This window comes from Cariama cristata, unplaced genomic scaffold (genome assembly GCF_000690535.1).
Source record: "Cariama cristata isolate BGI_N322 unplaced genomic scaffold, ASM69053v1 scaffold5084, whole genome shotgun sequence".
Classification (NCBI taxonomy): domain Eukaryota; kingdom Metazoa; phylum Chordata; class Aves; order Cariamiformes; family Cariamidae; genus Cariama; species Cariama cristata.
In genome coordinates this window covers 40,946-58,244 of record NW_009612443.1, presented here as the reverse complement: position 1 = coordinate 58,244, position 17,299 = coordinate 40,946, and the positions used below count along the sequence as shown (strand labels likewise).

Sequence of the window (17,299 nt, the reverse complement as noted above, 5' to 3'; positions counted from 1 at the left end):
AAGCAATCCCTGAAGCTTTTCAAATGAGCTTCCCAGATCAGAGTGAGCATCCTTCTTGCTGAATCTCTCTCAATTTCTTCAGACCTCAGCTAGTCTCCTTCTTTAAGGAATTGATTTGTTTCTTTCTCTTACCTCTTTCTTAAACTTTTAATTTTTGTGATTTGTTAGGATTTTAAATCCAAGCTTTTTTGACAGACATTGGAAGTATGTTTTTTCATTATTCGATAAGCTAAATCCTTGGAATTTAGTTGCTTGTACAAAACTTGTAATTAAAATGCCAAGATTTATTTTGCCATACTCATTTTCAAAACCTTGTCATAGCAAACATACTTGTCAGTAAATTAATTCTATACAAAATTTGCTGAGAGCAAATATAAACCAGACAATGCTGCTTCTCCATCCTTGCAAGCCCCTATCAACTGGAACTGGTAACCTGGAGCTTGAAATCGGGGTAAGGTTTGCCTTTTAATTGTATAGGAGCAAGAATGAGCCCTGAATGTATAAACTAAATTGATGCTTAAGTTCACCAAAGTTTTTTAAAAGCAGCTATGAATTACATATATTGTTAAAATACACATTTTTCTCACCAATGGTTTGTCAATTTAGTTGCCTCATTGGTTTGAGCACTTCTACATTTTTCAGAGCTACATTGCTTATCCTTTGGGTTTGAATTTGCAAGGCCAATAGCTAAGCGTTCTGGCAGTAATTCTATGAAGCGTTTAAATGTGTGCTTGAATTTTGACCCTGTGAGTTGTACCACCGCAGCTAAAGCATACAGTGAGGAACTTTGCAAGACTGGAGTAATAAATAGTTCTTAGGGTCTTGGACCATGGCTGAGCTTTTATTGAGTCACTTGGTTTTCCTTCTGCGCTAATTAGCATCCCCATTTATTAATTTATAAATAATTTAGCAAGGACCTCTTCCTATTTAATTTTTAAATTCCTTGGGGAACATTCATCTTTTCACTTTCCTTCTCTGCTTTTCAGTTAGTCTACTTTCACTAGCATATACTTTATTCTTGGTACATTTCTAAAAGTCATTCTCATTAGTTTCATTGACTGTCATTTCTAATTTTTATTATTTTTTCCAAAAGTGTTAAATCTTTATTCTTTTGTTTACGTTATTATTTCATACTGTACAATTGTGCATAACACAGTGTGCAATTAATTTATTTTTTTTTCTTTGCATGGTCTCCTGTCAGGTCTTATTAACTATTTTTGTTTTACTTGAGCTGAGGTACAGGGTTTGGGGATATTCCATTCCAAACCTAGGAGATCAGTGCTAATCTAGGAATGAAGACTTTTTGATTCCTGTTGGAATAAATGCTGTCACAGTCAAGTATACTGGTCCAAACTGTATGCTTTGATGAGGTGAGCATTCCTAGGTATGATGCTGAGCAAAGTTAGTCCCAAACTGCAGTGTTTTGAAACAAAAAGCAACACTACAAAACACTGTTGTTTCACAGGATTAATTCACAAAATGACATTAGAACTGTATGTACGGTAGAACACACAACAAATGTGGCTAGTTTTGATCATATCTTGGCAAACTAAAGCGTCCATGATTAACCACACTGACATTCTAAAATAACACTGTACAGCTACACTTTCATCTTACTGGAGAGAAAATGAAAAGAATATGGGTTTGGCCATAAAAAGGGACCATTTTCTTGTGCTTTATTTCCTTCTGTGTACAGTTCCTCTTTGCATAGTGTATTTCCCATACTTCTGCTTTAGAAGTTAGTTACTTTTAGTATGTATTTTCAGCTTCACTTTTAAGTAAGATTCTGTACAGTGAGGGGAAGATGAGAAAGCTGCATGAATAAGCACACTTCACTACAAGAAGGGACAGGATGAATGAGCTTAGCAAGGTAAAGGAGCTAGAGACCTCTCCTTTCAGAAGTCGTCGTACCATAGTTGAGACATGCCCACACTAAAACCTACATGTCAATGTTTCCTGATGGTATATGTTACATTCATAGATAAACTGAAGTGAATATGCATACCGTAAGTTTTACTGTTTTGATATATGAAGAACACTTGTATTGATCCTGTCAACACTAATATCAGTAATAGGTATAGTGGGACATATTTATCTAGCTGTCCCTACTTAGAAGGCATTAGAATTCAGTTTTATTGTACCTGTTCTTTAGCAAATACCTTGGTTTTCATTTAAGCTATTAGATAGCAGGTTTGTAAAACATTTGAAACATATTTTGTGAGCATGCTAGAAAAAGACTGCTACAGAATAGATCTAAGCACACACATACACACTGACACACACACACACGATCATGCACACACAAATGCCTTTCAGTTCTTCCAGGCAGCCTTATTCCTTTTCAAATGCCAAAATGTCATTTAGCTCAAGTGGAGATTTTGCCCTTAAGTCATCATCATTCTAAACCAATCTGATATATAAAGCATGATAGAAGTGACAGCAAGTGCTATAGGTTACACCACTTACAGTGTAACAAGGAATAGTGCTTTTTCATGTCCTTTTTCTGCATCACTTTCTGCAAAGCAAGTATGTGATGGTGGTCAAAGGTCTAGATAAAGCAGCACGTAAAGCTTTCAAGGTACCTGGATATCATGCTAAGACACAAGATGTATCCAAGATCAACAAAGCAAAATACCAGCGGTAGCCGAATGCTGGGTTCACTTGAAAAATTGCTTTCCCGGTTTATGGTCAAAAGCATGAGGTGAGATTGGTAGTTACATCTGAAAGTCTTTTCTCATTAAACATCAAAGGGAAATACTTTTTTAAAATTTTTTTTTTCATATCAGGCAAACCAGTTGTATTATTTTTGCTATTTTTATCTTAGCAGAGTTACCAAATGATAGACTACTTTTTAAAACTGTTTTCACACTCTCAGTGTGGAGCAGAGAAAACGCAATAGATAAAGCATACGGTGCAGAAAGAGTATTTATCAACAAGTTTGTTTCATGTTTTAGCTGTCAGGACTGTTTTCAGGATTTTCATAGTTGCAATTTTTTTTCTTCTCACTGTCATTCTTGGCCTTGCCTCGCTGATTTATATATAGATTTAGGATGAAAGCAAAAGACAAATTAGAGTTTCTGAATTTGAAGTTTTAATAAAAATACTTTTTTTTTTCCTTCATGACTGCAAAACTAACAGTAACTCAAAACAATTTCATTTTGGCAAAGCATTAATGTGAAAAATTAGTATAAATATTAACAGGAACTTTTAGTACAAAACAAGGAAAGGAGCAGAAGGAGTATACTGCTGAAAAAAACAGAACATATTACTTACAGTGATGTCTGGAAGCCAGAGGGAGACTAAAGGACAATGAAGATTGAATCTAAAAGAAATAAATTCCTTTGGAAGGTTTAAGACTATAAGAATAGAGGTCTTTCCAAGTAAGGTTCCCTTCAGGGAAAGCTGAAAGGCTGGACTGGTAAGCATCATGACTGTTTGTTAACTGGAAATACCTCTTAAGAGTTGATCTGAAGAAAATGCAAAACAAGAAAGGTTTTTTGTCTCAACCTATCTCTGAACCTGGTAAGGCCTTTTCTTGATAGCTGGACGTAGGAAATACAGTCTTTCTGTAGTTTTAACTTAAAAATGGTAAAGCAAAAGAACTGATTTCATGATGACTGTCAAATTGTACGATGTTCTGTTCCCTAGCCGTGACAATCCTGGTGCCCGGTGTTCAGCATTCTGTTCTGAAAGTGCCTGAACATAATGTTGTTTAAGAAGATGTGAACAACAGGTTTCTCTGACAGCTGACCACACTGAATTTTCATGCAGAAGTAAAGCCTGCTTTGCTAATTTTAGCCAGATATGCCTTGGTATGTAGCAAGGCAATGAAAAGTGCTTAAACCTTAAAATTCTTACTGTGAATTTATGATAGGTGTATTGCAGCATTGACGACAGTGTGATTTTTTTATTCTCTCCTGACTCACAAACAGTAAAAGAGCAAAGACTAGACTGGGGTTATGCTACAAGACTCACAGCAGAGCTGGGCTGTTACAAGGTTTGCTAGGTAATCTGAATTGTGGTTGTAATCTGAGTCTTGATACTGCTCCTTGGTGACACAGAAGGGAGCATTGAGACCGGCACTGATAAATTACTCTGTGACCAACTCAGTCCCATCTTGAAAATGGAGTGGTGGATCTAGCAGTAAATTACTGCCATAAACCCTCTTCCCACAGCCTCTGCAAAGTATGTGGCAATTCTCTTGTGGTTCTTGCCTGCAAAAACATCTGAGTCTTTGGCAAAAGATGTGTATTTTGGCCAACTTTAGCGAATTGCAGTATGCTTTAGTGTCTTGTCCTTTCCTGCAGAAAATATGCTGTCTTTCCTGTGATTAATACAGATCACACACAGGCACGCATTTGCTAACAAGACCATTGGTGGTTTACAGTCATTGCAGTTAACTGATTTGAAATACACCTGCTTCCATTTTGTTGCTAAATTAAAAGGCTTGCTTCACTGCTATGCTGACTTGAAGGTGAGAATATTAAGTGACAAAATTACTGTTGCACATTCACACTCTCTCTCTCACAGCTGCAGAATTTCCATTTAAAACTGCAGTAAAGACTTATCTAAGTTAAGTCATTTGCCCTTTTGCATTGCAGTAATGCCAGGTTTGAATGTGCTGTATTCATCTGTGTAATTTACTTCTAGAGAGAAAACCAGAACATAAATAAAGAGCTTTTTTTTATAGCAGGAATGAAAAGACAGTCATAATAGTTGATACTCAAGATAATTAGTGGTAATATCAAATGGAAACTTTTTAACAACCGTGTAAGGAACCGGTATTATAGCTGTGTTTTATTTCTTATATCTGGAAAAAAAAAAATAAATTACTTTCAATAATTGGAGATGCTAACATTTTTGTTTCATTTTGGTCTAATAGGCACCAAAATGTGTTATATCAGTATATCTCCATTTCAGCCTTGTAGAAATATATGTGAAAATTCTATTTACATTTTCATTTTTTCATGAATTTAAAAGTATTTGAAGGCACTTTTACAGTGACTTTTAAAATACATACTATATACTTGCATATGATGGGCTTTTTATATGTGTATTAGTGCCCTCTACAGGATGCACAAATGCACTTATCTAAATATTTGTTTATGATTGATCAATGGCATGCTAATTCCTATACAATAAAAATGCTATAGTACGGCTCTTTCAAAAATCTGGATAATAATCCTGCTGCTTTGTGGCTTCCTTTTGTGTAAATAAAACAATTTACTAAATTGTAAGAATGCAGCAGTAATTATCACATAATCATAACAATTTTTCAGTATACTGCAGTAATGGCAAAGTAGAGAAAAGAAATAAATACACATTTACCTATTCCATAAAGAACTGTCCACTAAAACCTATATAAGGCACCCTATGAATCAGTTTTAATGCTAAGGGTAACTTAGATGACTGCTGATATAGTTAAAGTGAGATTTCCAAACAAGATTTCCCAATTTAGGTAAAATTCATGTGTGTCAACTGCTGTGCAGATGTTGAAGGCAAAAACTTCAAGGTGCTTAAGTTGTGTACATTGTTGCTCTAGTCTCAGCCCAGTATCAGTAGTTAACTAACCTCTAGAGATGCCAATTTCTCTTTTTTAGCTATAGATAAAATATAAATAATCTGTACTCCTAACTTAGGCAACTAATGAGATGTCTAGACTTAATGGAGAAACTCATGATAAATTCCTCTGAGCTTTGGACTTTTCAAAATCAAACCATTTATTTATGGAATATCTTAACTGAAGGGCAAATGCCATTCTCTTTTATCAAAAGCTAATCATATATTCTTTTGGGTTAGAGCTTCTTGAAGCAAATTGAAGAGACATTCCTGGCTAGGTTTTGTAGGTAGGCAACAGTACATTATAGAATTTTCAGAAAGCTTCCAAATGCAAAATTATTGCTGATTGTTCTTCAAACTAGGTGAGAAACAATTCTATCATTCTCACATTTTTCTCCCTTTGAATTCTAACATTTTTCCATAGCATTATGTAAAAGTACATGACACTTTACTTTTAGTAAAAATCAAGATAAAATTATAAGGTAATTTAATTAGCCTTGAAGTTAAAGCCTTCATTTTGTAGTCAGGATATCCAAGTTCATTTCCCATTCTTTTACATCCCAGGTGAGTCCTCTGGTTATGAAGCTGTTGACTATAGTTTAACAGTCTTCTCACTCATTGATTCATTCATTTTTCATCAAGGAAACAGCAATTTTATTTTGCAAATGATTAACTATTCATTACAGCATAAGCCTGAGTGTTCCAAATCCTAGGGTCATCTTCTACAACAAAGTGAAAATACAGTCTTTTTGATCTATTAAATACAAAAAAAAATCCCATGAAAATTAATTTTTTTGAGTGTAGACAACAACAATTTTTGCTCTGTGTTCCACTGTTGTGAACCCAGAATCATTTACACCATTTTAAGAAAAATGCAAATCCAGAGTATCATATATATCTAGGAAAAGAGATGACTTTTTTTTTTAGGAATTATTTACTGTGAAATTTAAATGTAAGCTTTAAATCTACTGATATATCTAGCTGTTGTAATTTTTCAAGGAGACTGTAGCAATTCAAGCAGAAAATGGTTGTAGTTAATAATTTTTATTGTCATGTGTATCTCCATCTGTCATACATCATAGGGGAAAAAGTAAAAGATGTTATGAAAATTACTATTTTTAAAAAACTTGTTTTTTGTAAACCTCTATCTATTTTTCAATTATATTCATGTTTTGAAGAAATATTCAATTTTAGTGTGCCTTCTCAGCAGTTTCATTTAAATATATTAACTCTTTTCATCCTAGAAGTAGCATTTAGAATTGCCATTTCCAATTATTAATTGAATTATTTTGCTACTATGCTCAGCCCAAATTTTATTCAAATAGATTCACTTTTTCAGCAGAGTAAACCAAGTGGCGGCCAAACACATTTTTGAATGTTATCCTTCAAACAATTATGTAGATGAGCAACCGAACACGTAGGGATAATCCAGTTTCCTTTGCATCACGAGGTGTCTTAACTGCCCACCATTAGGAAGCAATATTTCAAATGTTTGTACTCAATAGAAGTTAAGATGATATTTAAGAAGATAAATACTGACCATTGCAATTTTGCAAGTATTTCCTGGAGTTGCAATTTGCTTTGATCGAAATTTATCACACTAAAGATGCTGAAATTTAATTTATTGGGTAACTCATTCTTCTTATCTAAATGAAACGCTCAGTAGAAGTAATGCTTTAGTAAGGCTGCCATACAGAAAATATGTCTCGAACATTAGTCATGGTCAAGGGCCTTGAGTAATGAATCTAAATCATTCATTTTAGAACTTACTTTTTAATAACAGCTTACCTTTCAAGACTTCGATGCTCATGATTTAGTTTACAAGTGAACAGCTGCATCTAGTCAGGCCATACTACAGCTTCCTACATATAACACACCTCCAGTATAGCCACATCAGCGTTGTACCTGAAACCTTCACTATTTAGCATTAGTCAGTTTTGCTGCTGAGGGAGTCCGCAAGATTGAAATCCCAACAATCATGCCAATCGTGTTTTCATAGAATAACCTGCTTACTTACTACAAGTAATCTACTTATAGTTATGTATAGTTATGATCCAGTTGCATCATGTTTTTTTAATACAAGTACCTAGCTAAATTACATTTCAAGCCATTTATTAAAATTGAAAGTCTTGAAGAGCTGCAGAATCAACATGTGGTCCAGAAGCTGCATTCTGAGTCCTTTGGGTTGCTAATCAGCCCAAGATAAATTATAACTGAGCTTTTATAAAAGAAGCAACTTTTTTTTTCCAAGGTCTGAGTGTTGAACAACAGCTATCTAATCTCGCAAAGGCACTTTTAAATTTTAGCTATGTACACATGGTAAAAGAACTACTAATTATTTTTTTAATTGCAATTAAACTTTTAGAACATAAAGTCTATGTTTTCAAGGTCTCTTCAATGGTAAAGCAATCTTGATTAATTATTCATATTTCTCTGTGAAACCTGTGGATACTTTAACTTCATAATGAGTTTGCAACGAGTAAAATTGCCAGCTTCAAAAATGATAAATATTTTACAAACTCTTCTTTAAACTCTCTAACTCAGAGGATAAATTGGCATTACAGTCTAATATTTGCATAATCTTAATACTTCGTCATATTGTTACTTGACATTTCTGAAAAACCTAGAGAAAGATCAAGGCAGTAAGATTCAGCAGTGCTATGTAATTTGTACACATCGAAATGCTACACAATTCCATTGTCGGCACATTTGAGGTGATTTGCTTAGAAGAATGATGTGAAGGAGTGGGATAATGCTAATATATGGCTCATTTTTCACAGCAAAATAATTTATTAGTTTTTGATTCTTGGCCCATCAACTCTTCAGCTGGCATTCTTTTCACAAAAAATTAGCTCTACTAGTCAGCATGCTCAGGTGCCAGTCTTTTCATGCTAGTCTGTTATTAAGTCACTGAAAGGTACCAGTGTTGTTGTGTGAGCTAACTCATAAATTACAAAAGGATTATTTGCTGGTCAAATAAATGACAAAACTTCCTCAGCATGCACAAACATAAGCAAATATAATCCAGTACCAAATACCAACCTTGTACTTCCATTGTATTTATGAAACTTTTCATTTCCCAGAGGCTGAATTTCAGGAACCAGTAAATTGAACAGAAATTAATAGTTTACACTGGTCTCTGAATTCTGAATATTCAGTTTCAACAGGAACGTGTGACTAGTTTTGCTTGTAGCGAAAGGGTCGCTTTGATCTACTCTGTGTCAAAAAAGTATATTTTAAAGGTCTGGTGTTTATAAATCTGCTATACATAAAGAGGTTTCTCTATAAATACAGAATTGGACTTTTGGCCCTTTTGCCTGACTCTGCTATTTACTGTGTTTTCTCCAGCAACCTCTATAGCGACTGGTACTCTTTGACCAGTAGTTTGCTTTCACAGGTGCTTCTTTCTCGGCGAAGTCTTTACTTAACTCATTCTCTTCCACTGGAAGCTGGGGGTGGGAGTAATTTTATTCAGTTACACTTACAGTTTTGATTTTACATCCTTTGCACATACTCTGTGCCCTTGCTACTTTATTTCCTCTGAAAGTTTCGCTTTTTATAGCTATCTATTCTAACTCATGTTCCTTTGAATTCAGTTCCCTGACTACTTCCTTTTCAGCTGTACTTGAAAGTGCTTGAAGGTTCAAGTCTTTTCTTTTTATTCTTTTTTTGTATTCATTCATCTCTTTAGAATTCCACTCATCTCAAAGTAGGTCTTGGTTATGATTCTGTAAGTCAGGAAATACAGTTAATAAATCCTTGTTTTATTTCTGTAAAAAATGAGTGGTTTAACATTGCAAATTATTAAATACCTAAAGTATATTTCTTTCATTAAAAAACCCATGCTTTTCACTTTGAATCTTGATTTATATTGTTATATTTATTATTCATAGAAAGGTATGTTTGTAACGCCATTTCCTAAGCAGTACTGAACTACATGATCTAACTTCGCATCAAAGCACTATAGATTTACATATAGTAAATTAAAAAAATAAATAATACCTTCCTATAGTTTTTCTTCTGTATTTTTAGGTAATGCTGATCCATGTCTTTTATTTGCCGTACAATCCCTTTCCATTTTTCTTGATCCTGCTGTTTAACTGCTGGAAACATGTCAGTAAATTCTGGCTGGCTGATCTTTCTTACTAAAAACAAGGTAATTGTAAGTGCCTGCTTTTCTTCCAGTATAAAATAAAAAGGAATTGGAGATATTCTTGAACTTGTCGATAATATATTCTTTGAAGATAAAGCATTTACCACAAGAACTGTTATACTTTTACTTTTGATGCCGTATGAGAAGAAAAAAACATATGTGGGATTATATCTTCAAATAGCAAAAGGAATATGTTTGGCTTGTTTTGAGTTTTAATTATATTTTATTTACTTATATCAGTTTATCCTTAATTCTACCTGCCTGGATTTTCAGTCTGCTTGGACGAACTTGGTCTTTCTTTCCAAACTTCTATTTTTTTAGGGGAGAAACACCTTTTTACCTTTAAACAAATGCTGCTGAAAGTGAGGTAATACTAATACTGGCTTAGAACCAGCTGTCATTTATCTTTTGTTATCAGTCTTTGCCTAATATTATCTTTGGCACTTCTGATTGATTTAGTGTCTGACCCATTCTACAGTGATGTTTTATACATCTTTGCATTAATTCTGCTCTTCCAAATATTACAGCTGTGGTCTTCTCATAAGTAAAGACTGGCATCCTGCTCAGTTATTTACAACTTCATATCTCATTGCCACCTTCAAAAATGCAAAAATTCCTTGACCTTGAAAGTATTTAATTTTGCTGATGGAAAAGGTGAACAGGATCTGGTACTCTTTCATTTCTGATATTCAGCTCCTGTAGAATTTCTTGTGCGCCATTATAGGTGGAGGTGAGATTTATTTTGAGTGACAGAAATTCTGGCTATACAGGCATCCTATTCCTGTCTCTTAAAGGTAGCAGAATTGCGAGGCAATGTCAGGTTTAAAAAGCAGATTCTGCACAGCACCTCTGTGAATAGTTTTAGGTAAAAAGATATGCTGGCTTTTTCCCTGCTGTAGTTCTCCATAACACTCAGCAAAGTTTGGTTATAGAAAATGGATTTGGTTGTTTTCTTGTGAGATCTTCAAGGCAGCAGTTTTAATGAAATTGTTTTCAGTGTGCTTTGCCAAGATATTTGTAAAGCTTATAGATTTCTAGAGATAGAAATGTAGGACTTCATTACTCTCAGAAATCCACTCTTCCTTTCTTGGACACTTCATACCAGTAGAGCATTTTACAATTAAGGGGTTTTTTTCTGTTTGTTTGTTTTTTTGGTCTTTTTTAATGAAAGTGGAGTTTAGAAGATGACTAACAGTAATGATTTTCTGACAGTAATTTAGTTTAATTTTTAATTACGTTTTTTTGTCTTCTTGCTCAGGACATTTTTTCTTTCACACTGTAAATTCCATACACTCATTCTGCTTTCAAATCCTGGTGAGATCAGTTTACTAAACATTATTGGTTAACTGCAAAAATATCTAAATATCTATCTCCATTCACAGCCAAAATTTCTGAAAATACTTGTGAAATATTTAAATAAAATATTTAAATAATTGAAAATACTTTATTGTATTTAAAATGTTGTAACAATTAAAGTAGTGCCTCTGTTCTGTTGACCACTTCTTACACAGCTACTGTAAGGTGTGGTTGGTATATTTTTAAGTTTACTCAGAATTCAAGGCTCAGAACAGAAGAAAATTTCTGTTGTTGAAATACAGCAATTAATCCCATAATATTTAGTAATCAACTGTAATCACGCCAGACACCTTCCTTGGTCATATTTCTAGTGATAGAAGGTAAATGCATTGCACATGGTTTTGTGCAGTTCTTTCTCCTTTACTAGCGGTTGTTGGTTAGAAAGACTTTCACACAGTAGTTCTAGGCTATTTTCATTACATAGTGCCCAGTACGCCATCTTCAGAGAAGAAAAGTAAACGTTTACAGGCACATGGATATTGTTTAAAAAACAAAAAAGCTAAAGTTTATGTAAGTGGAAGACAAAAATAAAGGCATTGGACAAATCAGTAAACAAAACTAGAAATTATGATAGGGTTCAGGGGAAAAAAAAAAGACGACAAACTTTTGAATGCCTAAGAAAATAGGTAGGTTATCACTACCTATTGAATGTAAATTGGGTGGTATAAATGACTGTTATGTGTTCAGTCCTTGTGTCTGAGAGTTAAGAGAAATACTGACTTTATAGTGCTGTTCACTATGTCAGTTTCTTGAGTTTTCTGTTATTTTAAAAAAAAGAACTTGCTGTAATCAGCTATCTATTAATTTTTTCATTCTCCTTAAAAAATAATTGCAATTAAAAATGGATTGTGTAAATATTAGTCTTTTTTTTTCAAATAATTTCAGTGAACATTTGTCAGAACCCTATTTTTTGGGGAATTTTTCGATGAAAAATCTTGGTCATGCAATTCAAAATGTGGAATTATCATATGCAACTTGGACCTAGTTAGAGAAATTAAAATTCAATAGAGAATCAATTCAGTTTTAGGAAATAGTTGCTTATTTTCTTTGCCTTGATTTTAAGTGCCCAGTAGGAGATACATGAGCATCCATTACCAACACTAAAACCAAAGGACATTCCAGACAAGTCTCTTTAATTTCTTTGAGAATGAAAATTTTCAATGAGAAAGGTCTGATGGAAGGGAACTCTGAAGCTGTCAGATATTGAGATTCAGTCTAGCAACTTCAGGTGCTAGACTTATTTCAAAACTTTAGAAAGCTTGGCATCTCAATTTAAGTAATTAAAATGGGCATCCTGCAAAAAACAGTAGACACTTCTAAAATGGGCTTTTGTCAAAGTAACCTATTATACACTTTTCCTTATCTGTAAAACAATTCATCTCCAAAGCGTTGAGATGACCATTGAGGGAAGTCAGTGCTGAAATTTTGGATCTATAAACGTTTTCAGATTTGTATGTGAAATTCATCTACTGATAAGCAGAAATCTAAAGTTTCACATGATGTCGGTCCAGATTTTGAAATAGAAATACAAACATAAATATGAAGAAACATTGATAGTTATTAATAAAGGATTCAATCAGATATTTTGTTCTAAAAATGTCAATTTGTGGTCATACATTTCAATGTGGTTTTATTTTCCAAAGTAATTGTACTGTATTTTATTTATGTATTTTAGGCACGGAAGGGGCAGTGTTTGGGCACTCTGTGGAGACACCCCATATCAGAGCAGAGCCTTCCCAAGACCTCAAGTAGGTGTTGTTCAAAAAGTTGTTTTAAAATCAAGTGTTCTCAAAAATAATTAAGTCTTAATTAAAAGCAAATATCTGTATAGTAATATATATTGCCTACTTAATGACTTGTACATATCCAAACCACTGGTAGACTCCAATTTGTTCTAACTAGTCAAAAAACCCTCCACAAATTTCTATCATACAAAATGTAAAATACATGACTTTTTATAAGGACTTACCTCCTGTACCAAAATCCTTGAGAAGTATATTTTCCCCAGAGACTGGAATAGTCAGGCATTTTTAAGGTCAATTGAGTACAGTACTGTTTAATAACATCAGACCCAGATTCTGATTTTTTTATGAGCTGTTACAGAATATGTAAGTCAAGTTGAAGTAAACAGTCTCAGATTTTTTCTTCAAGTTGTGTTTCTGGGTTATTGGGGTTTTTGAATACTAAACACACACACACTTCAGAAATTCATTACCGAGTAAAGCTACATCTGTAAATGTAAAAAATCCTAAGTTTTCTGTACATAGTCACAAAAGTGGAGAAATAAGTGAATAGTAAAAGATAAGTCTAAAACTTACTAAAGCATCTGTAGACTGAGAAAGAGAAAATTTAAAAAGGTTCATAGTGAAAGCTTTTTCTTGAAGTGTATGTATATGCACCACTAAATGCTAATCTGTAATTTATATGAATGACCAATGAGGATACATGACAATCACAGAAAATCAAATATCCTTCCTTGTTTCTCTCAGCAGAACTGTTGAGAAACAGTATAGATTTTGATTCAATTCTACTATGATTCCTAAACATTATGTATCTATCAATTTACTTGCCCAGCAGTGTTTACAATGAATTACTACAGAAAAGCATTGGTAAATGCCCTTCCCTATATTTGCAAAGGCATTTAGGATCACTGACCAGTAATGATGTTGCAGAAATCATGTACAAGAAGCTGTCCGTGTGGACAAGTCTGACCATTGCATGTGGGGTGTAAGAAGTAAATGATTTTGTTTGGTTATTTACACTAAACTTTTTAAGGTAATACAATGGTTTGGGGTCTTCCAGAGGATCCTAGTCCTTAGATTTTTATCTTAAAAGTCCCTATCCCCTGCCAAGACTGCAGTTAGTCCTTTGTTGAGAGTAGTTGTAAAGGCGCTTATTAGCGATAACCACCAAGGTGGTATGGTCTCTAATCAAAGGCAGTTCAGCAGAAATCAAAGTGGAAACATAACAAGCTTCTATTTTTTCAGGGGCCTAAAAGTTTGAGTAAGAGTGTGGAATTTGTTCTACTCAAAAGAATGTGCAGACGCTGCTTTGTCTACTTCTTTCTAATAATTAAATAATAATAACAGAGTGCAAATGTATGGTAAAACAGATAAAGCTGTGTCTTCAGGATTAATTTCACTACAGTTAAAATCACCTCATGTTGCTTGTGAAACTTACATGCTGGGCATTCACCTCCCCTATCTTTTGGTTTTATTCATTGCCATGATGCTCATTGTTGCTTAATATTTTCCAACTCCACCATTCTTTCAGCTCATTTTTCCAAAATGGAGTTCAATTAGTGTGAATTTTCCATTCAACTTTCTGCTGTCTCATTAATAATGAATTTAACCCAAACTTTTTCTTAAAAAAATTGATGAAATGGAAACTCTTGCTGTTTGGTCAAGCAGCATTGCCTTCTGTGTAAGTGATTTTATCCCTAGTATGTTCAGTCTATATTGTGTCCTGCAGGTTTTTCTACACATGTACTTCTATATATTAGTTAGGAATCAGTGATACTCTTTTATTAAAACTCTCAAGTCATTTTAATCTTTTTAAAATTATGATAATTACTATTAGGACAGAGATTTCTTGGCTTTTGGCATGAATCTTTCTGGAAGGTAACTGCAGACCCTTATTAACCTTGTAGCTTGAAAGAACTTCAAAATTCCAGTTGCCATATGCCTTTTAATCTTATTTCAAATTATTTTAAAAAAACAAAACAAACTATGGGGTTTTTTTGTTTGTTTGTTTTTAAGTTCAAGCTCTGCGTTCATTTTGCCAAAAAATAAATCGGCTTTTTTTTTGCTAATTTAAAAAATGTTGTCAGAAAGAGGTGATTTATCATTTAGATGATTGTTTGCCAAATACACCCAAACAAATAGGTCACCAATCCTAATATGGCATTTCCCTGTGGCCTCAGAAGCTACCTCTGTCACAGAAACAAAACCATACCAGAACCCATTTTCTGGCCTCAGGTCCAACTGATACAACTACATTGATATCGTAAAATAATTTTGTCCTCTAAACCAGAATAATTGCATCCTAAATGCCAAGTGGGTATGGTCTTTGACTCATGCTGCCCTGCAAATAGTGCCTGCAAATTGTTTGGGGAGAGTCGTAACTGACTCTCAAATATGCGAGTGACTATTTAGCTGTATAGATGATTGAGTTCTAGTGGTCTGGCCTGGGTCCCAGCACTTTTTAACATTTTAGTATAAACTTAGCCAAAGTGTCCAGTAGACCATACTGGCAGTCCTAAAATGATGTACAGTATTTTTCTGGATGCCACATCCCTGTGCCTTGGGACTTTTGAAATTAACAGGGAGAGTAGAGAGTTTGCTGAGTTGACATTAAAGTTCATTTTTTCAGTGGACACAGATGATTGCAGTTTTACAACAAGTTGCAAAATAAATACAAATATATTAGGCTATGAGAATACTTGTATACAGTGCTGAAAGATAAAAGAATTTACATTAGATTGTTAATTACAATAGAAATGATCCCATATTTTTCGTGTTGGAATATGTATTTGTGGTCAAGTAGTATAGCTCAGACATCAAGATAATATTTAAACAGGTCCCCCCCCCCCCCCCCAACCCCCCCCCCCAAAAAAAAAAAAAGATGCTGGAAAACTATTCATAACCTTGGATATGTAAAACAATTCACTACTGGATTTAAAAAATGGAGTTCTGACCACCTTGATTACTGGGAATGAAACTGAACTATAAAATCTGCAATCTGCACTAAGATTTTGATACCCACAAGGCTCATAGTGTTTGCCCCAAATGTCCTGGGATTTTAGCTCAATCTATTCTGGACAGGAAGGCAAAAGAAAAAAGTCAGATTCATATTAGCTTCACATATCTAAACTTTGCCTCAGCCACTCTTTGTTCTGTAGACAGATTTTGAGGTCTTCAGACAAAGAAACATCTGTAATATTTGCTATTAAAAATGTATTGTGTAAAAATAAAATTCAGTTGAGATTTAAAAGAATTCTTTCCTATGTGCCCAACCACTTTGGTCACATCTTTCTTCTGTCTTACATTTTCAAATAATAGCTAGTGAGGTTTTCTTTCAGAAAATATTTTTCTACAATCCTTTGTGAAAGCTGGTAAACCCTTTTTGTGTCAAATCCCCAAAACTAATTAAATCTGACTTTCATTAGCTGGGATAAGCAGCAAAAAAGAATCATGCCTTAGAATCAGAAAAAAGAATTATATCTTAATAATTTAATCTTCATATTTCTCTTGCTACTTTTTCTCACAGGAACACAGTTAGGAAAACTAAACTGCCAATATAATAGGTCCCCAAATATTGGGTTTGAGCTAATAGTGCATTAAAACATGGTGCACTAATAGGTAATATCCATGCACAAAAGAGACAAACAGTAGTTAAATGCAGATAACTGCCCTCAATAACTTCCTTAATAAGGGGGTAAATTAATTTGTTGTTGTTCTCTGGGGATAACTGCAAGATCAAATTTAATATGTTTTTTTCTCTTCTCTGTTAAGCCTCACATACCATTGACTATCAGCTAATGCTGCATGCTAGTGCTGGGCATAATGAGATGAAAATTGATGAAGAAGCAAGGAACCACCCAAGCTAGTGGGATCCTACTTTACCTCTGATAAGAATTAAAAATACACAGATCTTGCACAAGAGTTCTGTTTCATTCAGAGTTGCCTGATGGTTGGTAAGAGCCATCTTTTGTGGCATTTATGGGCTGGTTTACCATTAGGGCAAAAGATCTATTCTATAAAAAGCCTGGAGTGAGAATAGGCATCAGAAAGGAATTATGACATTAACTTATTAGTCATCTGAGCAGGGTGAGAGTAACAAAAACACTGGGACTCTGTTCATCTGTTTTACCCAGAAATGAAATAATAAACCAAACCTCATCAAAAGGGAGAAGATGCAGTAGAGTGAAAAAAACCAGCTTCCTTCCTATGCTTTTTTAATGATGTCAGGTTCTAGGTACTTTCTCAGTATTCTTTTTTAATATAGTGGAAATATTTAGTATTTACATTTTCAGAATTTGTGTTTGGTGTTTAAATAGTTATCTCAGTGTTTGGGCACGTGTGTTGACAGAAACTTGTTTGCTTAGTCTTATCCCTAGCTGTTGAAAATATTATTTTTTTTTAAAACTTACATGTTCATACAAAAATAGAGATGAGTGTAGTAAAAATTTGAAAAATTGCCAAAAGTCAAGCTTCTTTTTTTCATATATAT

At 33.9% G+C, this 17,299-nt stretch overlaps 1 protein-coding gene across 1 annotated transcript in view; it reads left to right on the top strand.

Moving 5' to 3' along the window:
• SGCZ (sarcoglycan, zeta) overlaps positions 1 to 17,299 on the top strand; it is a 130,297-nt gene that overhangs the window by 90,840 nt on the left and 22,158 nt on the right. The window contains exon 5 of the mRNA XM_009698639.1: positions 12,744 to 12,816. Coding sequence (XP_009696941.1) covers positions 12,744 to 12,816 — 73 coding nt within the window. The remainder of the gene's footprint in view (positions 1 to 12,743; positions 12,817 to 17,299) is intronic.